Source organism: Carassius gibelio, chromosome B1 (genome assembly GCF_023724105.1).
Source record: "Carassius gibelio isolate Cgi1373 ecotype wild population from Czech Republic chromosome B1, carGib1.2-hapl.c, whole genome shotgun sequence".
NCBI lineage: Eukaryota > Metazoa > Chordata > Actinopteri > Cypriniformes > Cyprinidae > Carassius > Carassius gibelio.
Window position 1 is genome coordinate 19,018,344 of NC_068396.1, and position 25,825 is coordinate 19,044,168.

Consider the following 25,825-nt stretch of genomic DNA (forward strand, 5'->3'; position numbering starts at 1 on the left):
TATGGAATAGAAGAAATGGATATCGAGTAGATAATTTTCCCACTTGTTAATCGTCATGTGACAACACCGATGATACAGATGAATTAGCGTCAATTGCTTGAATGCAACAACAAAATACAACGTCAAACTCACATTAGCCTATATATAAAACAAAGAACTTTAACTAACAAAACAAATAAAAATACACCATGGTATAGCTCATTCTATGCCTAATATAAAATATAAAAAATAACTTGCATTACAAGTTTAAATTGGTATACAAAATAATAAGTGGAAATAAGTAAACATGTATAATAAATGACCAAATAAATAATAAATGTGATCTGTGATGCGACTGTCGTTCGACACGCTGAATTTAGCAGCCCTGTTCAGTTTTAAATTGTAGTGTATGTTCTTTTACTGAACTTAAATTATTTTTATTGCTAAAAAAAAAATTCTAAACGGTGGGGGTCGGTGCTGCAGTGGGCAAGTGTTGCGGCTTAACAACGTTATCGCCGTTAGCACCATCTATCATGGCAAGCCTAACATCTGGAGTGCCACAGACACAAAGTTTTTTGACCAATAAAATTCACTTTCTTGTCATGCTTCCTTAACATACAGAAACAGAATAAATTAAGTACAGATATGCACAGTATGCGCATAAAACATTCTAAATATACATCGTATATATAAGATACAAACATTGATGTCACATGGACTATTTTAACAATGTCTTAACTAACTTTCTATTCTGTATGTTCTGCTTTATCACAGTTATGTATATGAAATACTTGCTTATTACATCTGGATCGAGTACAAAACTAGAGGATTTGCTGACATTTAGGTCAGATGTGTTGCATAGTGGAAGGCTCTGCATCCATTAAAAGAATGTTCTTTATTGCAGATCATAGTCCTAAAAGCCCACTCTTTGTGCCGCCCATGAGTGACCGTAGGCACAGACACGACACATCATGTGCGTGATGGGATTCAGTAAACAAGCAGTAATTATGTTGTGGAATATGATAGGTCCCCACTATAATTGTTCAAGTGCAGAAGGGTTGGGAGGGGTTTCAGTTACATGACGCAGGAGTTCAACAGTCTGAAGGCCTGCAGGAAAAAGCTGGATGCTGCAGTACTGTCTGTCTAATGGAAGCAGTGAGAAAAGTGGCTGGAGTCTCGTGATACTTAAGAGCCGCAGTTCCTGACTGAACTCATAAATAGCTCATTCTAGGGCCATCACATGGGATATCTGGCGTTCCAGGGCTTTCTTCTGTCTTCAAGTACTCATTTCTTCATAGTGAATATTTCCTCTTATGTATCAGGTTCAGACTCTGCAGTATGTTGCAGGTTATTTTTTTATTTATTTTTTTTGCCATGGTGCAGCATGTTTGGGTGTCCAGACTTTTGACTACACATTTCAAGCCACCTGGGACTGCAGTAAAGGGGATTGCTTGCTCATCTTGCCCTGAAGCTATACACACGTATTTCAGATACTTACACACACACATAGAGCAAAGAGAGTGGGATACTTGACAGTCAGCACTCTCCGTAAACCTGTGCCTTCGGTTTTTGTTTGAGCCAGGATGTGGCAGATATATAAGAATGACGAATAGCAGAGGAGAACATCTGGAGGATACAGCTCATGGAACCACTTTAATCTACTTTTATTATTCCGCTGAAGAAAAAAAACAATCACATACCAAGTCTGTTTTTAAAGACCAACCAAAATGGTCGACATTTCTGAACTCAGCACAGAGAGTATTCATTATGCAGACTCTCTGTTTTAAGACTTGCATCAAAAGCTCTGATGTAAGATGAGGAAAATAGTTGCCTCACGGGACCTGATATATTAAGATCGTATGACCAGCTCACTACTCACTGTAGCCCTATTCGGATGGGACTAGTTTTACAGGGGGTCGTTAGAGAAATCTGCGTTTCACAGACGTACTTGGTGATTTTAATCCCGTCCGAATCTACCACGTCTGTGTTTTTCTCACACAACCTCTGTGATAATTCCTGAGCAAATTACCTACTGTTTTTCAGCAAACTCGGTGATCCTCTGAGAAAACTAATCCCGTCCGAATGCGAATGTCTGTGATTGCCGGTGATATTTTATTTCACAACGCGTTTCCTTGTGTGTTTTGGCCAATGTGAATTACCGTAGATGCTCTTACCGCGCGCATGTTTGATATATTTTCTTACCGGCAAAGAAATAATAATAAAAAAATAATAAAATCAAGAGCAAGATCAAGTAAACTGTTTATACCCATTATTGTAATATCAGCATCTGGTAAGATAACTCACTTTCATTTATGCACTCAGTTACATAATGTTTGAATTACATATGAAAATTAAACATAAGGTAGGTTTAGCCTACTACACAAAAAAAAAAAGGAAAACAAGTTAAACTAAAGGAACCAAACATTAACATGGTTTTGCTAGACTAGCCATTTAGTATTTATTGTGTAATAATACTAATGGCAATCATTCTGTATGAATGCAATGCACGCATACAGAGCGCGTGATCTGTGTGATGCCCAGATGCACAAATCAGACCCTCCCATCTCTGTAATAAACACGGAGATGTTAGTCCCGTCCGAATTGTTACATGAAAATCACAGACGTCAGGTGGTAAGAATCGAAACTCAAACGTAGTTTAGAAAACTAGTCCCGTCCGAATAGGGCTTTTATCTCAGTTTCCCACATTGTTGGACACTTTTGTTTGTTGCATCCTTATATTATTCTAAACACATATGACTTCTTTCTTCAGTGAAACTAAAAATAATATAGATTTTTTTTTTTCGTAAAACAGTTTATAGTGAACACCGCTGTTAAGCTACAAATATGAAAAAAACATCCGACGATTAAAATATAGTTGTTAAAAATATTCTCCTAATGTCGATTTATGTCAGCATTTGGTTAAATTTGCAAATATCCGTGTTTCAACCCTAAATTAACATATCTGGTGACAAATGTCCCCTAAGGTTCCTGTATGTTTGCTGGAAGTCCTCCAAATGTCATACTTCAGTGTCCTTTTAATGGTTAAAGATATAATCCACCATTTTATTTATTTTTTATTCTCTCTTAATTTTTTATTCCGTTATCATCCCAGATGTATATGACTTTCCTTCATCAGTGGAACACAAACATTATTTTTAGGAAAATATTCCATCTTTGTGACTCCATATAATGCAAATGGACAGGTTTACAAAAGTTTACAAAAACCACACAATATGACATAATCCGTATGACACCAGCTGATGAATTAGTATCCTCTAAACCAAAAATGTGAGGTGTTTGTAAGAAAAATAGTAAAGTTTTAAATTTTTTGAACTATAAATCATAGTGTCTGACTAACTGTCAAATGCAGGTCAATGAGTTGATGCTAGACGGCATGACGTAAGTGTGTTGAGAAACTTGCAAGACAAGTGAGCTGACCATCAATTCTAGCAAGTTTCACAACACGCTTTTTTGAATAATCTTTATCTGTCTTCTACAGTAGAAAGTAAGTCATATACATCTGGGATAGCATGAGGATGAGTAAATTATGAGAGAATTTCATTTTTGGGTGAAGTAAAGAACTCTACCTTTTTTAGTCAGTTGGGATGTCTGTAGACTAACATCGAATTATTTCACTATAATGGTCTCCAAAGTGTTTTTCTGTCACAAACACGACAGTCCAAAATCTGTATCCCTCTCAGTTTGGTGATTCTACAGTATTGGCACAAACTTCTATGATTATGTGTCAATGGAGTGGGTGTTTAAGATCTTCCTTGTTCCTGGAATATTTTGGCTCACTCAGTCAGACAGAGTGAAGGTCAGACTACGGAAAACGACACACCTTTTCCCTGGCGAATTTTGGACTTGTGTGGTTCCTGTATGAAAGGAGTTCTTTCACTGGGCCACCGGCTGTGCATGTGCGGGTGTCTGCTTTTTGTGCCATTTGGATAGCCAAAGGATATGACGTGGAGTGCTGAGTGAGAATCAATCCACACCCTAATAAAATGTCTTAAGAAACCATGTCAAGTGTTTCTCAAAGCTATTTCCCCTCTCTCTCCTACCGCCTTTCCCTCTGTATGTGCCTTATCTGTCAATTTCCTATGATTCAAATAAGATCTGTAGTTCTGAAGAAAAGGAATTTAGGTGATGCATTATTTTTCATAGGTCCTGAAAGAATTTGACTAAAACTCCTTTATACCTGTGAATGCTGATGATCATACACAAACTTAACCTAGAAATGCCTCAACAACATGCACCACAATGACTGACAGCTGTCAGATGTACTTCAGATGGGTTTGACTTGTTCCTGGATGCTAAAATATCTTCACACCTTCCTCCAGGATTCATAGTTAATGCTGTATGAGGATCCATTCTCAGGAAAACAGTGTATTCTCTGAGTTGGGGGTTTGTGGTATAGCCGACATTTGGCTGAAGGCTGTTTTGATCAGTTGTTCAAGTGACTCAGTGTTCACTTTCATTTCAATACAAGTGACTCTGTGCCTGCCCTATAGATATATTTAGAAATACTCTCTCCAGTCTCCAGTTGTCCCTCTGTTTTCAGTCTTTGCAGAAAATGATTTGGTAACGTCTTTAATACAGAGACATAATGGGAAACTGTGAAACTTGCAATTCTGCAATAAGTGAAAATGTGAAATTAATAGTGTCCAGCTCTTTGGGTTTCAGAAAAAGATAAACTGCAGAATAACAGTTTAAACAGTAAAGTTATTGTGTTGATGCACTGGATTCTTTATAATGATATTATAATGAAACAAAATTTCAAAAATATAGAAAATGGTCCAGACTTTGATTTTACCGTTACACTTACCATTCAGCTTAAGGTTTTATTATTCAGTCTAATGTAAATTCTGTTGAAATGTTGAATGACAGTATCACTATATAAAAATTGTTTTAGCATCTTATTTATATTTAAGATGGGGAATTTAGGAATTTAAGATGAGGAATATATATATTCAGATTCCCATGAACCGAGAGAGTTGTTCAAATTAAAAGCATCATGTTTTTTAATACTAAAAACATAATGTTTGTATCACTTTAGCTCTGCTTGGGATAGTTCACCCAAAAATGTAAATGTGTCTGTTGTCTTTTGTTTATCTTCGAAATGCAAATGAAGCTGTATTTTCCGTTTATTGTAAGTCTATATAATCATGTATAAACATTTTCAAGCTTTAAATAAAAAGACCAGAAGACATTGTTAAAGTTATCCAAATGATCAAACGAATTTATTATAAGATTTTAATCATAATATAATCATTGATTAATGCACACATATAGACCATATCCAATATGGTCAACAGAAGCTCAGCTATGCATGCATGATGCGCAAGAAGAAACCTCATTGGTTCTTGCATATAAAGATATCACATCTGAGCATCTATTTACCATATTTGTTGTGCATTACTGAATTTTCATATGTAAATAAATGCACAAATTAAATCTGTTGATTCATTTTAGTAAGATTTAAAAATGAAAATTTAGGAGAAAGGCGTTAGTAAATCCATTTACTGTTCATTGTCAACAATTACCAACTCACATTAGTTCCTGCCATGTGATTCAGACACACTGGATCAAATATATCAAAAAGATGTGTGTGAAATCATGGCCCTGCAGAGGGTTTTTGGGGCTTATTTTAGAATACACTGCAATTAATGAGTCATTCTCTGATTCAGCAAATACATCAGCTCAGGACTTGATGATAGATTACACAAAGCATTGTGTGTGTGTGTGTGTGTGTGTGTGTGTGAGAGAGAGAGAGAGAGAGAGAGAGAGAGAGGTGGATGGAAACAGTGAACAGGCAGAAAAAAAAGGTGAATCAGCCAGTATGAGTAAACATTCTTAATATGTTATTATAAATGTCTCGCATACTGTACTTGTGTGAGTGACTGTGCACTACAAAGGGAGATTTGTCTCTCAGGTTGCATTCTCCTCTCTCACTGTCCTCTATTTTACTTTACTCTTAAGATGCTTGTTTTTTTTTTTCTCTCTTCCTTAGACCTAATCTGTGTCCCACTGCACTATACAGCAGTGTTGTCACATGCCATTTTCCCTCAGAGACCGTCTGCCATGACACACATACAATAATCTAATGTTTTAATTGAGGATATTTTCAGAGCTTCACAATTGCTCAAAACACACAATATGATGCTATTTCTGTCTATGGTGTGAGCATGGCCTCAAGTACCTTATTGCTTTTATAAAACTTTTTATAAAACATATTGAAATGTTACTTTTTTTTTTAAGCAAGTTCATTAAATGCTGTCCTTCTGCTAAAAATAGTTTCTGACAGCAACAGTAAAAGAGAATGTTCCGAACATGCCTCATCTAATGGAGCTTAAATAGAGCCGTTGTTAACTGAGAAGATGCGCCAAAAAACGCTGAAAATGAACGTGATTTGCGCAACTTCTCTATTAACAACGGCTCTGTGTAGTAACAGCTGCCCTATGTGAAATCACGCACCTGATGGAATTAACCGCTGATTTAGAAAACCGGCTTTACTGACGAGATGCGCATAACTATCGGCCGAATGGAGCACCCCTAGTATTTTTATATCAAATCTGATATTTCTTTTCGCACACATACATCTGCTCATCTCCCAGCATGAAAAAACGTCTGTTTTCAGTCTTTTAGTTTTAAAACAGACCAATTCGCGGTACAGCTCAAGTTTGCATGCGTCATTACAGTGTAAACTGATGGACATACAGAATCATACCTGAAACAGAAAACTAATAACTACAGTAATATTCCCCCCTCACTTTGGAAACTGTAGGCTTCCACACAGATGCGCACTGCACTCACATCAACTCATCTCCTCATGAGAAGCATTTATCGGAAGGGGGAAGGGTGGGTTCATAAAATTAAAGATGAAAAATGCAACATAACGCCAACAGGGGTCACTCATATTTTATTTAATAAATAGCAAACATTTAAAGGGTTAGTTCACCCAAAAATGAAAATTATGTAATTAATGACTCATTAACAACCCTCGTTCCAAACCCGTAAGACCGCTGTTCATCTTCAGAACACAGTTTAAGATATTTTAGATTTAGTCCGAGAGCTTTCTATCCCTCCATTGAAAATGTATGTAAAGAAAGGTAATAAAAGGTAAAGGTAATAAAAACATCATCAAAGTAGTCCAGGTGACATCAGAGGGTCAGTTAGAATTTGTTGAAGCATCAAAAATACATGTTGGTCCAAAAATAACAAAAATGACGACTTTATTCAGCATTGTCTTCATTTATTTGAATTATTTTCTGTCTTTAACACTGTTGCCCCTGTTCCATATGCGCCACCTGCAGTCAGAGAGTGAATTTATGTTTTCATTTAGCCTGTCTGCTGTTTTGTTTTTCTCGTGAAGATTCTCTGGTTTTATGCAGTATAGTTTCACCAAATTAAAGTCAGACTATCCAGTTTTTGCTTCACATTTTGTTCGAGTAATAATTCATTGTGAAATCAATATCATGAATTGTATCGCATTTTAAGTAAAAAAAAATGTAAATTGTTACATCCCTAGTAATAAGATCTAGCAGAGATTAAGAGTTTCAACACTTGTCATGCTTGGTTTTTCATGTCTAAAATTCATGTTTTTATTTTTATTTTTTTACGTCCTCACAAAGCCAATTCTTCACGTTGTGTAACGCATGACAAGAGTTGAGTCTGAAGAATTGATGTGTGGAAAGCAGAGCTAAAAACACCCACTGCTCTACCCAGCCACATTTGAACCTCTTTTACTGAAACATCCATTCATTACTCCACATGCAGATCACAATCAGACATCTGTTTGACAGTACAGTAACATATTCTTTAAATGTCTCAGTATGACAGGTCAAAGGTCATAGGTAGGTTTTTTTTTTTTTTGGTCACAAATGACCAAAAAGCATTTGCAGGAATGTTAAAACAGCTATTACTGCTGGTTATGAAAATGAAGTGTTCTCTTAATGAAGTGTGTCAGTAAAAAGCTTTTGCAGAATTTGTTTTCATCTGGGAAAAACATATGTACAAGAGTTGAGAAACAAGGAAAAGGGATGGATTTAGAGTGTCATTGCTGTCTAAGTCTTCTTTCTGCTATTTATCTGATCAACTCTATGTGGTATCACACAGATTCAAAGTCAAACTGTGCATCAGAAATGTATGTGGTCATATCTCACTTCGTATTTACCAAGATTATTATATTAAAAGTTCAGTAGAAAGTTTACAATTTCAGTGCAGATATTTTTATTTTAATACAACATATAATGTTGTGTTACCAATCTAGACACTACAAAACTACAAAAAGGGTTTGTAAGTTATACAAATTTACTACAATTTCAGTTCATCAACCCTCAAAGAATGTATGGCTTCACACTCACACAGCTTCATTATCCTAATGAAAAAAAAGCATTTTTTGTTGTCGTTTAGTTGTTTCTTTTGTATATTTGGATGACCCAGACACGTACTTGACGGATGTGAGGGCTGTATAGCACTGTTACTTCAGGGAGAAGGTCATGTGAATTCTGTTTGTCCTGTTGCTTTGCTTTTATTCTGAAGTGCTAAGTTATAGGCTAATTCAGAAGTTGGCATCTGCTGGAAAGTGATTTATTAGATTTGAGTAGCACTCAGATCCCTGGGCTGTGTGTGTTTTGCCATATGTCGTGTGTTTGGGTAGGGATGAATAATAACATTAGCACACATGCCACTTGTGTGTGTGTGTGTGTGTGTGTGTGTGTGTGTGTGTTTATTTGTGGCCAAGCTCACAAGCACACTTGTGTGTGTTTGAACAAGAGGTCAGCGAGGTAAGAGTGGCAGCTGTAGTGTTTCTTCTTGTTCTGCTTTGACACCGTCTGTGTGTGTTTTTGAAAGAGTGAGACTGTGCACATGGAAAAGGGTGGTAGCCTGCTCACCCCTCTTCCTTTTCCTTTCCCCCTCCTTGGCCAGCCATGATGTCATATTTAGCCTCATAGCAGGAGAGCGAGTGTGTGTGTGTGTGTGTGTGTGTGTGTGTCAGCCAGAGAACAGCTGCTGGAGGGTGGTGGGAGAGCCTTGACAGAACAGCTCGCCGGGGAAATAAAGAATTCTGTACATCCTGGACATTTCCTGTCTTTCCCTCTGTCCCTCTCTTTTCATTTTTCTATCATTTTCACTCATTCTTACAGTCGCCTTATGAACAAGTAATATTTCATGACTTTATTAAATGCTATAAGCACAACAATCCGATAATTTAAATGCTTGAAAAATATTTTTAATAATTATAAATTATGAGCATGTTCCTTTATAACATTCATTATTTGATTTGATGGCTTGTTTATGTGTGTGTATTAAATGTACCATCCAAAGAGTTTCATCAAGGCTGCATTGATTAATGTATTACTATTAATTATAAATAATATTACCATTTAAAATATTTTTTTCATTGCGAATGTATGTTAAAATGTAATTTATACCCGTGATGAAAAAGCCAATAAGTTTAAAAGAAGTAAAATGTATTTAAAATAGACATTGTGTCACTGTACTGTCACTTTTGATCAATTTAATGCACTGTGTAATTAAAACCCTAACTTGGTTGCATAAAAACATTTATTTTCATGTAAAACCGAATCCTTTTCTGTGTCCGTGAGGCTTGGTTACTGCTTTTTTTGTTCACTGCTGACAGCAGGCCATAACCTTGATGAAAAGTAGAGCAGGAGCCATTTTGCTTTGCAATGTTCCACCCTCACATTCACAACATCCCAACAGACACTTGTTTACTTGTATATTATAAAGCTTTAAATGGCACCGTTCAGTTAATTAGCACATACAGATATACTTAATTTAATAGAAGTCTCTTTGAAAATATCACAAAATATAAAGGGCTTTTGTTTCTTAGACTGAAGCACCTTTTTAGACTGTGTGCAGTGGCAGATTAAATATAAAGGATGAATATATTGTCTACATTTTGTACTTCACCATTTTGTGTGTGTGTGTGTGTGAGAGAGAGAGAGAGAGAGAGAGAGAGAGAGAGAGTTTAGCAGAGCTTAGTCTAAACCAGCAGCTGTTAAGCAACAGGGAGCCAAGATAACACACCTCTCGAATTTCTCTCTACTCTTGTTCTCTATTTCCACCTTTTTTTCTTTTTTCATTTTCTGCTGTTCCATAATTTTGCTAAATCTCCTTTTGTCCCATACTCTCCCCTCTCATTCCCTCTCTCTTTTTATTCATCCTCTTTTCGCTTGACTGATTATGCAGAGCCGTGGCCGTCTGCAGTAGAGTGACTGAAGGCATCATTAGCATCCTGCTGATCTGAAAGCGGCGAGACCGAGCACGGGGTTACAATGATATATTTGCAAGACTCGATCTACTGAATTAAGCACCTTGCTGAACTGAACCTCTGATTGTTTCTTGTCACTGGACTTGCATATGCAAACACTGGAAGACGCAGCTCACCCAGAGGGGTCTGAAACCATCTTATATTAGTAATGGTAAAAACGTTCAGTTTGCGGTCTCCTGCTGATCTAGGATCTGTTAGAGTGGATGTTAGCAGGACTGTATTGTAAGAAAACAAAGGCACCAGGACTCTCAGATTCTGAAGAGATATTTATGCAGTTGAGCAAACTTTAACTACATCTGCAGAACTATACTCATGGTCTTTTTTTCTCGCTGTAACTACCCAAAATGTCTAATCAGCTGTTAGAAATGCATTGCAGTTCCAATCATTTTTTTTTAAAGAAATCAATACTACTTTCGTCAAGGATGCATTACATTGATCAAAAGTGACAGTAAATGCATTCATAATGTTACAAAATGTTTTTAAATTATATTAAAAATGATATTTTGATCTTTTTGTTCACCAAAGAATCAAGAAAGAAATCTGTTCCCACAGATATTTGAAGCGACATTGATAATAAGGAATGTATCTTAAGTAGTATCTTAAGCTTATGTTTCTTAAATTGTCATATTAGAATGATTTCTAAAGGATCATGTGACACTGAAGAGTGGAGTGATGGCAGCTTTGCTCTGCATCACAGTCATAAAGTATATTTTATAGAATTCTTAGTTATTTAAAATTGTAATAACATTTCACAATATTACTGTTTTTACTGTATTTTTGATCAAATAAATGAGCCTTGGTGAGCAGAAAAGACTTCTTTCAAAAACATAAGTAAAAAAAAAAAGTGTACTAATCCCCTGATTGCTGTGGTTTAGTACATGTCTTCCTGGAATATGTGATTCTGATTTCTGATCAAGATATTTTCCATGTGCTTGTCAGAAAACATTGTGTCTGTTTTCAATTCTGCTACATACGTTAGTGCAAACACACCTTTGCTGGATCAACGAGTGAAGCAGGTCTTTAGGGTTATGGTGAGCTCAGAGTTTCAAAGGAAACATCTCCGCTTTTCTGGGCCCCAAAAGGCATGTAAGTAGCAGAAAAAGATGAAGAATGAAAAAGAGAGTTGTGGATATGATCAGTTTAGGTTCCAGTTTCACATTTTGTGTAATAATAAATCTATTATGCCTGTAATAATATATATTACATGTAATAGTGAAATGTAGTCAAGGGTCCCTGATTGTTTTATACAGTGTCCCAATAGTGCACAACACAACGAAATAGCACTAATTTAGTTGTGTTGTGCTAATTTCAATGTATTGTGGCTTGTTTCTGTTGTGCTGTGCTAATTGTGTTGTGTTGCAGCTTGTTTGTGTTGTGTTGTGCTAATTTGGCTGTGTTTTGGCCTGTTTCCAGCTTCTTTCTGTGGTGTTGTGCTAACTTCATTGTGTTGCGGCTCGTTTCTGTTTTGTTGTGGAGATTTTCTTCTCAGATATTGAAAGTGAATTTAGCTTTCATTAATATGTCTCTGTGCGTAGTGTGTGGCTCATCTGGTTGTCGTTCACAAACGTTCATGGTTTTTTCATTCACCCAACCCTGACTCAGCATGAAAAGCCTAACATATGCTTACACGCATGCTGACTCGAGTGTTTTGCTCAAATCGTGACTGAGCGCAGCTACGTTACTGTCCACTAGAGGGCGACCACCGCCTTACACCCTCAAATCTCCATTCTAATGAGGTCATTACTAACACACCCAACATTAGTGTGATTACAAGCGTTTCCAAATTCTCTTCTTAAATATGGTTACATTGCATTGAAACATTAATATTGATCTCAAAGTTGTTTTGTTTATCTGTGTGCTTGATGCAGTGTATTTCGAGTAACAAGTGTACTTATAACTAACCTAGTAGGAATGCTTTGTTAGTCAGTAATGAACAATATTTTGAATTAAGAAACACAGTGGAAGATACAGCAGGGTTTACCATGGTGATGATGGGAGATCTAGAGAAGGTTGCTATAGCAACTATGCCAGTCTTTGAGACAGAGCTGAGGTTACCATAACAACCACATCACACCCTCTCAGAAGGCAACCTTGAAATAATGACTTTACACCGAGATGAACGCTGGAGCTGTCTGACAGAGAATGCATAAAGATAATGAAGAAAAAAAGGGTTTGGGTTTTCTCAAATATGCCAGAAAGGTGTTGTCCTTTTTGGATTGCGGTGTCAGATGCAGATTGTAAGGTGTCGCCCTCATTTAAAAGAAAGATTCGAGGGTTTCCGTGATGGTGTGGGATAAGGAGAGAGAAATCAATATCATTTACTGGGTTGTAAAAGTGGAAATCAATCATCATGTCAACCTGTGATGTTCATCGTCCTTCAAATTAATCAACAACTAATTGTGTTGACAAGACGTATCAAAGCCATCAAGTCATTCTTGAAATACCTGTGATGTCTGTGATGTTGTCCAGCTGTCTGTTGTTGACTGTATCATGTACTGACTGAGGGTGTGTGTGTGTGTGTATGTGTGTGTGTGTGACAGCAGATATGGAGCAGGTGTCAGATGATGAGCTGGACCATGCTGCTGAAGAAGACAGCGATAAGGAGGACCAGGATCTTGACAAGATGTTTGGTGCCTGGTTGGGAGAACTGGACAAACTCACACAGGTGACACTCTCACACAAGTTGTGATGAATTACATCTTAAATATGATGTATTATCTAAACTTTTGTGGACTTTCTCAGCAAATATTGAATAATGTAATTAATTCTGTTTTAGGGATGCATCAAATTTTACCATATCAGTTGTATCTTATGTCTGGTGATATTTAAAATGTTTAGTATCAGTATAGGTCAGTATTGTATGTTTAACTGTACCTGCTCATGTCCCCTATTATCACATCAGATTACCTTTGCCATCATCTAAAGCAGTGGTTCTAAACCAGGCGACCAGGATCATTTTATTTATAATATTTTTTTTGCATTATTTTATTCTTACTGGAAACTGGAACCCCAAATATATAAGATCCTGATTTAAAAATAAAATTTTCAAAGGGATTTAAAAATATTTCTAAATTAAATGAATAGTTCACCCATAAATGAAACTTTTTGTCATCGTTTACTCACCTTCTAAACCTGTATAAGTTTCTTTGTTCAACATAAAAAGATATTTTGAAGAACCTAACAGTTGTTGGTCCCTTTAACTTCCATAGCAGTGAAAGAAATACTAGTCAGTGTGGGCAATCAACATGATTACCAACATTCTTTAAAATATCTTCTATTTTATGTTCAACACAAGAAAGAAATGACATGGAACAATATTTTCATTTTTGGGTAAACTGCTCCTTTAATAAAATGTTATTTAAATGTATTTTATGAATATGCATTTGTCTACTTGTGCCAAGCTTAAAGGGATCATATGATGTTTTTTTTAAAGATCATTATTTTGTGTACTAGGTGTAACAGAATATGTGGACATGCTTTAATGTTCAAAAAACACATTATTTGTCAAAAACTGTACATTATTATAGGTCCTCTATGCCCCGCCTCTCTCAAACGTGTGCTATGAAGTCCCTCCTTCCGACAAGCACAGTCTGCTCTGATTGGCCAGCTGACCCAGTGCATTATGATTGGCTGAACACTGCAAGCACTCGTTGCAAATGTAATGCCCCTTTCCCTCATCAAAAGCTTCACCTTTCAAAATAAATGTAAAGACAGTTAATAATGTCCTTAGTTTTACCATCAGTTCAAGCTTGAAAGGAGATCAGAGTGGCGTGACAGACACAGTGATGAAGCTCGTATGTGTTTGCAGTACACAAACCATGGACAGTTAAGAAAGCTGACTCCACTGTGTGTCTCTCTCTCTCTCTCTCTCTCTCTCTCTCTGGCGGCACACACACACGACGCACAAAACCCCACATTTGAACAGTCAATAGCAAATACTTAAAAAACTAATAACAAAACATACTTACAGTAGCTGATTCAGAAGTGCCAGATTGTTTGTAGCTAAGTCAGAATGAACTTCTCTCTAGGTTCACGAAACAGTCAGAAGGCCAAATAAAGTGATTTCACTTTCGCCTAAATACACACAGCATCTCCCTGACATGGCTGCTTCAACACTAACAGCGGTTACTGAAACCTTCCTTCTTTGCGTGAACATTTGGGCAGCATTATGAAAATATTTCCACATCGTGACGTAGACATGTGGGGGCATGTTGGAACTAGCGGTTTTAGGGGGGCATAGCAGAGTCTTAACTTTGATAAAGAATACCTCTTTGGATTTGAGACTTTAGGCTTAGCAACTTTACAGATGTTCTTCATGCACCAAGACCATGTAACACTCTAAAGAGAAAGGAAAAATTTAAATCGCATCATATGACCCCTTTAAAATATTTTACAGAGTAGAAATTGTATGTTATTAATTAATAGACCTAATTAAGATACTTCCTTTTCTTATTGTATTGATGTGTTGTATTGACGATTATGCTGATGATTTGTCTGTCTCGTCTTACCTGATCACCTTCCCCTGTCTCTCTGTAATGTAGAGTTTGGATGATGGGCGTCCTGAGAAAGTGCAGAAAGCTCCTCTCAGACAGGAAACCAACCTTGCCAATTTCTCCTACCGCTTCTCTATCTACAACATCAACGGTTAGACTACACCCAGACACACACCACCTCTGATTACTCCGCATTCATTATCACTCAGAATCCCACTCACAACGCCTGCACATGCATCTGATATGGTGGTGTTGCGGCATGCTGCAGTTTTCATGGATTATCATTAAAACCAGCACAAGAGCAGAATGCTTGCAATTATAGATTAGCTTGCACAAACACCATAGTTTTGGGTCTTTTGCTCACCAAGGCTGCATTTATTTGACCAAAAACATAGTACAAACAGTAGTTCAAATTTAAAATAACTATTTACTATTGTAATATATTAAAAAATGTATGTCATTCCTGTTATGCAAAGTGTCCTGTGACCCTTCAGAAAAAAGTTTAGAAGAACAACATTTACAAATGCTATCACTTTGAAACAATTGAATGCATCTTTGCTGAATTAAAGTGTTAATTAACACAAACTTTTGAACGGTAGCATACTTGAATTAAATGAATCTGAATTGCCCTCTCTTGATGTAGAAGCCATTAACCAAGGCGAGACAGTGGACCTGGATGCCCTCATGGCCGACCTGTGTTCAATAGAACAAGAGCTCAGCACTATCGGCAAACCCATGAGCAAGCCCTTGGATGGCAAATCTAGACAAAGACCCACAGGCCGCTCGGCCAGCACCAAACACACCGGAGGGGGCAGCAGCGGAGGAAGTGCCAGCAGCAGCACCAGAGCGTCTCCGGCCTCCACCGTACGAGGTGGCAGCAGTCAGTCACGGCCCCTGGCCTCCAACTTCTCCCTGGATGACATCACTGCTCAGCTAGAAAAGGCGTCCCTGAGCATGGACGAGGCGGCGAAGCAGACTTCCGAATCTTCCTCATCATCTTCCTCCTCATATTCATCTGCAACTCTCTCTCACCCGCCTTCTAACGCACATCATCGCCGTACAGGATCGGTTGGGACGGTCAGTGACCAGGAAGTGCGCTCCATCGGTCATTCGTCCAGGTCAAGCGTCAACTCTGCCTCGGCATCCAGCATGGATTCACTGGACATTCGAGGGCAGGAGAATGAGGCGCAGTCACAGAATCCGAACCAAAGCCAGACTAGCACAGAGGTAACACATACACACACAAGCTTGAAATTAGATATTTTTGTCCCTTTTGAATTATTTCATAGCTGGCGCTTAGATTTCAGACTTTAAAAGGAACTGGATGGTAACTATGACATGACTTGGTCCATAGAGGCCTGAAGGTTTATAAGACCATATTCTCTTTTCACTGTGAGAACCTGTGAGAGATGTAAAAGAGAGAAAACTGAAAGCAGATGTGAGGGGCTCAAATCTAAAGCACAACACCAGAGAAGAAATATCCACAAAAGACAAGGATAGATCAGAACGGTCAGTCAGCACAGGGATAATGGTCTCAATCAGGCCAGGTTTTTTAGTTGGGTATTGTATAAAGTCAACATGAATTGTCTTTATAACTTAAAAAAAAAATCTGTTAAAGGTGCATTCACTACTTGCTAATTTAATTTTACCTATATTTTTGAAGAGTCATCTGAGTAGGGATGTTGTGGTACACAAATATGACGATTCGGTACGTACCTTTTTTTGACATCACGGTTCGGTATTGTCTTTTTTGTTACAGCAGGAGGAAAAAAAATAAACATAAAATTGCTTTTTCTTTTTATTAAATGGTGGTTTACTGAACAAATTGCTCTTTCTTTAAATAAATTAAATTATAATAAAATTTTTCCTAAGGATAAAAATCTACCTCCGCTTTTGCTCTAAACTATAGTGAGCATACGGCTGGACAATATATCGAACGATATGATCATGTGAATCTCGTCAGTAAAGTCTGTTCTGTGATTAGCAATAAATCCCCATCACCTGCTTTCAAACGGAGCTGCAGTTATTATTGAAGATGAATCGCCTTTGATTAATAACTCGATATAGCGTAGCTTTAAAGAGAAAAGTTAAGAGTCAACAACACATTCTAACACGCCCCACATGTCTACTTCACGATGTGGGAAGATTTACGTAACACCCAAATGTTCACTCAAAGAAACAAGCCATAACTTTTATTCGTACTATTACGTTTTTATGTTTAAAGAATTTGCCACCGATGATTCAAACATGAGTTTTGAGCAGTGTAGAGTAGTGCTGTTTGGCATTTCTCCGATAACAAATGCAGACATAGTTTTATGTTTAAGCAGCACGATACACAAAATATACTGGAGTCCATCAAATTTGAGTGAAAATCATTAAAAAACGTTGGCGGTGGCTGGCAACTTTTTTCAAAAATGCTGGGGGGGTTAATTAAGTTACTTGATATGGGTGTTTTTGTGTATATGTGGGTGTTAAAGAGTAGACGTTTCTAAATTTAAAATTCTTTTCCCGTCTGTGTAACTTCATAATTAGTCATAATTCTGTTTTGAATAACTGTCTTGCAGTCAGTCTAATTACTACCAAAAAACAAAAGAGTCACTGACATTTTAAAAAGTGTATCCTGTTATTCCCTAAACAATTTAGAACAAAGAGGGTCTCTTTACTTGGACAGTCAACATTCCCTCTGACCCAGACACAAACACGGTTCTATTCACAGCAGTTGTTTGTTCTTTTGTTAAGGGCAAAGTCTGTATTGTGGTTTTGGGAAATGAGATGATCGAGGTTTCACTGAATTCAGCATTGAATCATTAAAGCTGAGTCATCTCTTGGCTACCCACATAATCCTCACACACACACACTTATTTACAACCAGTTTCTCTCAAGCACAAACACTCAGCTTTTATAGTTCTTCAGTACTGTTGTCAGAACCTGTGAAGACAATAAATCAGAAGTGCAATAAGTGCAATAAAACAGAAATGCTACAACACCACTCTTCTAACCACAGTGTTGCTCATCCGCACCAGGATGTACAGACCCGAGCATTTCTTTCAGCTAAAAATACATACTGTGGTTTCAGATGTAAACTAGCACTGTTTCACAGATGGAACAACGTGATAGGGTTTCACGTGTGAGGGGGAGAGTGTGTGCACAAATCTGTCGTAATCTTGCATGCCATATTGCCATTATTATGTGACGTAGACACAGACAGTGTGCTGTCTATGGTCAGTGTAAACCGTACATTCATTGTGACTAACACCTGCATTGTTATATGGCTATTCAACTCTAACTTATTTGAATGCATGGTGTGTTGGTTTTGGTAACATCTTGTAACTGTATGCTTACACTAAAAAAAAGTTATACAGAGCAACAGATGACATAGCTTCTATAATTTCATCTATATTAATCTGAAACAAAGGTTTTCTGCCACTGCTCTGTGGACCCAGGGTCTACATGACGAGATACAGTATAAAACACATAGAGATTGAACACATGAAACGATTATATAACGTTTTAATGAAAGTATTTTTTAAACTTTTTTATTTATATTGGAGCATGGATCCATTGGTCTGTGAAGCTTGAAAACTCTTGTCATGTTCAACTCTATGACAATATCTATAATTTGTAAAAGCAAACAAGCTTTTTTCTTACAGTAAAGATAAAAAGGCAAGAGTATATGTTAAATACAGACAGTTTCTAAAATATAGCCAAAGACTTGTATCTGTCTTGCACATTTGACACAAATAATATGATTAAATTGCTTACAGACTTTCTGTGCAAAGTCAAACTTCACTAAAAGCCAGTAACATTTTGTGCAAGGATACCGTAGAAGGGACCTGACGTAACGATCTGCAAAGGATTGTTTACATGAAGCAAACTCACACCCACACTGTTAATACCTAACTAGAAGTTCATCCTCTTAGAACTATAGGCCCACTACTAAAATCATGACCTCTTTGAGAACAGTTCAGCTAGTACAAGCCCTTTAAAGGGATAGTTCATCCAAAAAATGAAAACTGTCATCATTTACTCACCCCCATGTTCTTCAAGTCAATTCACCTTTATCTATATAGCGCTTTAAACAAAATACATTGCATCAAAGCAACTGAACAACATTCATTAGGCAAACAGTGTGTCAATGATGCGACAGTTAAAGGCAGTTCATCGTTGACTTCAGTGATGTCATCTCTGTTCAGTTTAAATAGTGTCTGTGCATTTATTTGCAAAAAAGTCAATGATATCGCTGTAGATGAAGTGACCCCAACTAAGCAAGCCAGAGGCGACAGCGGCAAGGAACCAAAGCTCCATCTTGAAAACCCATAAGACTTTTGTTCATCTTCAGAACATGATTGAAGATATTTTTCATGTTCTCTCTTCATTTAGTGAGGTTTGTTCTCGTATATCAAGCAAGTACGATTGAGTCATGTAAAGCAATCGTGGCTCTTCAGAAGACCTGAAACTTACTTTACAATGCCTTTATAAATGTTTTGAAGATGTTGGTTGCATGGACTTTCAGTGGATGAAATGAAAGGATTAGAGAATGCTAATAATATAATTTGTGTTTTGAAGATGAATTTAAATCGTATGGTTTTAGAAAGACATAAGGGTGAGAAAGTAATGAGAGAGCTTTCATTTACGAATGAACTATCCCTTTTGGAAAAATGCAACATGCCCTATAGACTTCCATTGTACTTATAATACAGCAAACTGAAGGACACGTCAAAATTACTTTCTGTGCTAATCTATAGTATCTGTGGCATACTGTCAATTAGTTTTACAACAAGAGTGGTGGCTTACATTGACCCTTGCTTGTGCATGCCTTGTTTTGCATTGTCTGCTGCATGATTAATGTGTTTATGTCTGCACATTTTCTGTATGTGATGTCACTGCCTCCCCCACCCCTTTTCCCAGCATGTCTCACTGCGAAGGGCCAATGGTAAAGCTACCAGACGGCATCTTGACTTCACCTCACAGGAGGGGGAGGTGGATCAAAGTACTGTAAGTGTGTTTGTGCGCGACGGGGGATAGGTGAACACAGTATGTTCATTCTCAAAATACTGGTTCTTATTATATCTGTGATCACAGTATTTTATATACCAAACAGTTCTTCTTTTATACATTTGTTTTCCATTCACATAATGCCACCTCTTTCTGATTTTGAACAATCAGGCAATGCTTCCACACTTTCTATGCTTTACCACAATCAAGTATGTATTTCTATCATTTTTGGAATCACTGTAATCATTACACTGATTAATCTCTGTTTGTCTTTTCCCTGCACCCTAAAGCACTCGTATCTGGACAGGGAGACCTCTCTGATTCTGAAAAACATTGCAGGAAAACCCTCTCACCTGCTGACCAAGGTGACGCCTCCTTTCGCTTGCTTTTCTTTTCTTTTCTCTGCATGTTTTTGGTTTATTTTGGTCTTCTTGCCAGACTTGACACTTTGCTCCATCCACACTGCCTTCTTACATTTTTGAAGTGCTTTATCTCCTATTTTCTCTTTGCTGCCATCTTCATGTGTACAGTTATTTAAAGATACAATCAGATCATCACAGTACCTACAGTGCCTCTTTCTGGAGAGAAAGCAAGGGTTATTTTTTATTTTATTAATAACTTACAGGAATAAAAAAATAAATCAAATCAGGTTTTCCGGTTCATAATGGTCAGTTAGCATTCTCAGACTGTAGGTTGTTAGATGTTTTAGTTTTTATCATATTGACTTTTTGAAATGAAGTTGTATGTTTAGGAATTTATTTGTTTTTCATTACAAATGTAAAGAACATAATTGTCTTTATTTTTATTATTATTATTTTTTTTAATGTGTCTTACAGCAGTTATTTTTAGTATATAAAACAGGTTTGTAAAGAGGTGCGTGGTTTTGTGAGCTGCTTTATAAAAGTTATTTCTGTTTCCCTGAAGAAATGGCTGTTCATCACTTACTTTATTTTAAGACCATTTAATTGTAAAAACTATATAAAACTGAAACCATTTGACCTATTATGTTTTGTGTGTGTGTGTGTGTGAGAGAGAGAGAGAGAGAAAGTGCTGTTTGTTTTACAAAGTAGAGTAGTAACACTAGTCACTCTCTTTGGTCTAAAACTAATAAATATATTTGGTCACAAGCAGTTTGACTTTCAATGTAATAAACCGTATTATTTTAGGGATAGTTTAATCAAAAATAAAGAAGAAATGTTTTGGTAAAAATTGTTAACTGCACAGTTTTGTATATAATTCCCATTGTATAGTTAAAAAAAATATCTCATAAAATTTTCTCACAGACAAAGAAGGAAATCATACAGGTTTGGAATGACATGAGAAGTAAACTGATGGAATTTAAATTTTTGAGTGAACCATCCCTATAATAATAATGTTAGAGATAGATAGCCATGCATTTGTTTTCCAATAAACATTCATTTGCTTTAAAAAAAAAAAAGACTCTAAATTGAATTACTTCTTTTAATTTTAATTTTGATTTATCCTGAGAACAGCTATCATTTTGCATGCGATTGTAATTCCCATGTTGTCATACCAGCACAGGCGCTTTTGCAGGTGCAGAGCATTGTGGGTATGGGTGCTTTGTCTTTTGGAGTTTAAAAATAAGCATCTAAATCTGACGCCACTTTGATTTTTCAAGGGTTGTGTGAGCTTTTGTTAAACCTTGAAGCTGCTACAGCCAAATTGATATGGTTTATTATTTTCTCAAGTTCATTGTGCTGCATTACAACATTATCTCAGGTTGTTGTTATAGTAAAGTGGGCTTGTAAATTAAAGTTTTCCATGTATTTGACGTTTTTACAGAAATAGCTATTTTGACTTTAATCAGAGCATCCAATTGAACTGGTACTTTAAGTTTATCCAAAATGTGTCCTACGTTATATTCCAACATGATTTGAGAATTTCCTAGAAATGCAATAATATTTCTTTGTCAGAATTTTTGTTTAGTTGTTTAGGAATTTGTCTTTTTCTTCTTCGTTAAATCAAGCAGAGTCAGCTAAGTTTTATTTATTTGTCCTGACATTAGACAAAGTCATTATCCATTTACACAGACCGAGGCGGAGATGTTCTTGAAATCCCACTCTGATTTCCTCATGATTTCATCAGACCTCTCAAACGGTGTATCGCTGGGCTCACTGCAGGCTGCTGAGACACAGATTCTCTGCTTAAACACAGACCGAGGGGAAAACCAGAGAAAGGAAAAAAGGCTTCAAAGGGAATTGAATGCTTTTTATCGAAGCCTCTGCCTCGGCTGTTTGCAGAACTCTCCCATTCTTTTTCTCTCTGCATCATAAATATGCATCTGCCATAGTGAGTCAAGAGAGAGAAAGTGTCCTTTCACATCACACAAACCACACTTTTTTTCCTTCCTTTTCATTCTGTGCTTTTCATTGCTTATTCTTTGTATATTAAGATCTTTATTTCTCTGTCTCTGACTTTTTATTTCTTAATCTACCAATAACCTACCCATCCTGTTAAAAATATGACATAATAATATTTGACTTAAGGGGTTAAACCATCGTCCTCACAATGGGGTAGGGGTGCTTCTTTAATGTGTAAAACAGTAAATAAAAAGCTTAAATATCATTCATCTCCACGGTACCCCCAAAGAGGGAGGTGTTTTCCCACAGCCGCAGAAAAAAGATCAGAGAACAATATCATCTACTTTTGGTCTTCGCTTTATTGGCTAGCGGAAAGAAGGTCAAAGAAACGAAACCTCACTGATTGGCTGCTGAGAAGTATATGTCCCTTCCGATTGGAGAAGAGAGAATGAGAGGGTCTTTTACAGCTGATGGCGGCTTGGTCTGCTGGTGAGGGGGATTAAACCCTGTGATTGGGCACGCTACCAGAGACATGCAGCTGTTTCACAGAGAGGGAGAGAGAGTGTAAAGAGAGGAGGAGGTCTCAATCCCTCCCAATGTTGAGGAGTAGACTTGTGTGTAAGGTACTCCGGGTGTAAAGATACTTGAGGGGAAGCGTTTTCATCTGGGTGTCACAGCCAATGCACATTTTGACATCACGCTTCTTCAAAATGAGCTTCGACTTATTTTTCGGATTATTTGAATGATTTTCATCAGGAGGCCATTTCTGCAGCAGCTCTGAAACTTCAGCTGGAAGTACCTGTCAGGCCTTGACATAGCTGCCGTTTGTGATGAGAACCTTCATTTAATGGATTTCTGAAACAATTGAGCTGGTACAAATCTGTGAATCTCTTGAAATTCGTATTGAGTGAATGAACAGCCATTTCTTTAAGGAACCATTAACATGAGCCGTGGTTCAGGCGTGATCGTGTAACTGCCTTCTGTGTTGCTGGTTGATCAGACTTTGCAAGGGTTTAGGGATTGCTTTATAAGGTCAGGATGGATGTGATGACTGCATGTTGGAGAGGGCAGGTGAGTGTAAAACAGAAATCCACCTGTGATTTCATACCTCGGTAATGGATGACACTACTAGCAGACTGTTGGTGGAATACTATGTGAGTGTGTTTCTTTGTTAACATGTCATCGTGTCATTCGCAGGAAGAACAGGCTGCCAAAGCCAAGGCTGAGAAAATCCGTGTGGCGTTAGAGAAAATTAAAGAAGCCCAGGTTAAAAAGGTGAGTAAAAGCCCATGTGTGTCTCTGATCTGAAGGATCAGTGGCCATGCGGAATTCAGAATGAATGCACAGTAGAAAATAGGTCACTCGTGTGTCTGCCAGTCTCTGTCTGCTTAGAAGGGAAGATGCACAAACAAAATGTCGGTGAGGCTTTTGCATCAAATTACTTAAAAAATGTCATTGTGTTATTGCTGTTCAATCTGGTCTAAGGTTTGTGTTAATTCTTGAGAGACGATCTGTACTATTACTCTATTCATCTGAAAAGCACTGTCAAAATAGATGCCACCAGGCACATACTAATACCAAGTGAATGAATTAGACACAGTACCGTGATTGGGCCTCTGTAGCTGAGACAGATGACTGTTTCCATTCTTTGTGTGTTTAGAGAAAACTGACAGCATTGAGCAGCAATGGTGCAGTGAGACTGATACGGAGTGATACTGCGTCAAATGCACTTTAAATAATAATAATAATACAAAAACAGAATTTAATAATATACAGTCTAAGTCTGAGACCCCTTTATATATATATATATATTTTTTTTTTACTAATAAAGGTCACATTGAAAAAAGCTAATGACCATGTTAACTCAATAAAAGGTCAGAATTTCTTCCATTTATAAAACCCAGGACGATCTATGACAGCTCAGATTTTCATTCAAATAGCTGATGATATAATTTTGTATAATGAAAAGAAAATAAATATGAATTAAGAAATTGATTAAAAAAATAATAATAAGTGTGTATCCTTGTGGAGAAAATAAAATGTATGTAGCCTAGTAATTGTTAAAAGATTTTGCAGACTGAAGCAAAGTTTTAAAAGATGTGTCACACTCCGTTTAATCCAAACGTAAGTCGAAGTGATTTGGCTTGAAATGAGTGATTGTTCTGTCAAAATAAGCCTTTCCTGCATTTATGAGTGTGTCAGTTTTGCTACGTTTCTGAGTTTGTGCTCAATTGTTTCATTCAGTTGAAATATTATTGCACAATGTGATAGATTGTGCTGAGGTCAAAGAATGAGGCAGGCAGGATATGGCATAAAGTGCATGTTTGTGGGAGCATATGTGTGAGAGGGAAGAGAGCATAAATTAGCTGCGTGTTTTCTGCTGAGGCCAGGCTTGGGGAAGTGCCACATGCTCCCCAATATTCTGGTGGCTTTCAGGACCTCTGGCAGGGCTTTCTGTTGATGTGCCTGTGCAATACTTTCTCTATACCTTCTCTTCGTCCCTCACTGTCATGAAGAAAGAAAATGGTGTGTTAAATAGAGAGGAATGAAAGCCAGTTGACATTCCTGTTCCCAATTAGTCTTTATTAGAGCCACATTTCTGAAGATCCCCATCATATTCCAATTCAGTCAATATAAATCTTTGACCAAAGTCAAACGTTCCGATGTGAGCAACGTATTTTTGTAACACACTGTACTAATTATTTTGTTTTCCTTCTATGTAATATCCCAGCAAGTGCACAAGCTTAAGATGCATGCCATGCTTTTCTTGAATTAGTTACAGCCATTTATTTGATTTCTATTTAAAACTTTTCAATTTGTCAAAACTGATTAAAAGCACCAAAGCAAACCACGATGTTAATATGTATTTCATATTATTGGACTTGCCAAAAAAAAATCAAAACTAATCTGAACTACATTAAATCCAGGCTTGAAAATGAACTTTTTCACTCACTCAGTTTGCCTACAAAATTTTTAAGTAACTGGCCAGAAGTTCAGTCACACTTTATTTTAAGTTCCAATTCTCATAGCTTACAAACCATTAACTATGACTTTTGCCTCAATAAAGTCCTAATTTGCTTTTATTGATAGTAAGGTATTAGGGATGTAGATTATGGTCATGCAGAATATGTGCTTTTATAAGTAGCCTACTAATAAACAGCCAATATGTTAATAATAGGCATGCTAATAAGCCGTTAATAGTGAGAATTGGTCCCTATACTAAAGTGTTACCAGAAGTTCTATTAGCCATGACAAAAATATAAGAAACAAACACATTTTCATGTGTCACTGCTTAGATTTCAGCATATTCATTTCAATTCTAAGGAATTAAAGAGTAGTGCCATAAACTGAACTATTTGCTAGAAAATTCTCTATGATGATTCTTAAAAAGCAACATTCATTTTGTTGTAAATTTCAAATGTAGCTCATTTCAAAATAGATGTTTGATGGTAAACATGTTGAAGATGAACACATAGGCAGTTCATAAATTGATCATCTGTTTCATCGAAAAACTCGGGGTACTGAACTCTCCTCTTTGAGATCCATTTCCAAAGTCATTTCATGATGATAACACTTCCATGCTCTTCGCGTCAATATATTGACGGCTTGTGTTTCTCATTGCAAACAGCTGATTTTCTGGCAGTGTTACAGTAAAGATGATACAGGTGACTGTATAGTGGTGCACAAAATCTTGGATATGTAGAATTTATCATATGCCTAGCCAGTGAGAACAGACTGAA

General features: G+C 36.9%; 1 protein-coding gene across 7 annotated transcripts in view; it reads left to right on the forward strand.

Moving 5' to 3' along the window:
• raph1b (Ras association (RalGDS/AF-6) and pleckstrin homology domains 1b) overlaps positions 1-25,825 on the forward strand; it is a 53,506-nt gene that overhangs the window by 16,536 nt on the left and 11,145 nt on the right. For 3 of the 7 annotated variants that reach the window (XM_052545295.1, XM_052545298.1, XM_052545297.1), the window contains 6 exons: positions 12,820-12,941; positions 14,818-14,920; positions 15,413-15,996; positions 19,678-19,764; positions 20,055-20,129; positions 23,283-23,360. In XM_052545295.1, the coding sequence (XP_052401255.1) occupies positions 12,822-12,941; positions 14,818-14,920; positions 15,413-15,996; positions 19,678-19,764; positions 20,055-20,129; positions 23,283-23,360 (1,047 nt within the window). In that variant the 5' untranslated portion in view covers positions 12,820-12,821. Of the gene's footprint in view, positions 1-12,816; positions 12,942-14,817; positions 14,921-15,412; positions 15,997-19,677; positions 19,765-20,054; positions 20,130-23,282; positions 23,361-25,825 lie in introns of all 7 variants that reach the window. The other 4 variants (XM_052545296.1, XM_052545299.1, XM_052545300.1 and 1 more) reach the window with 4 other exon arrangements.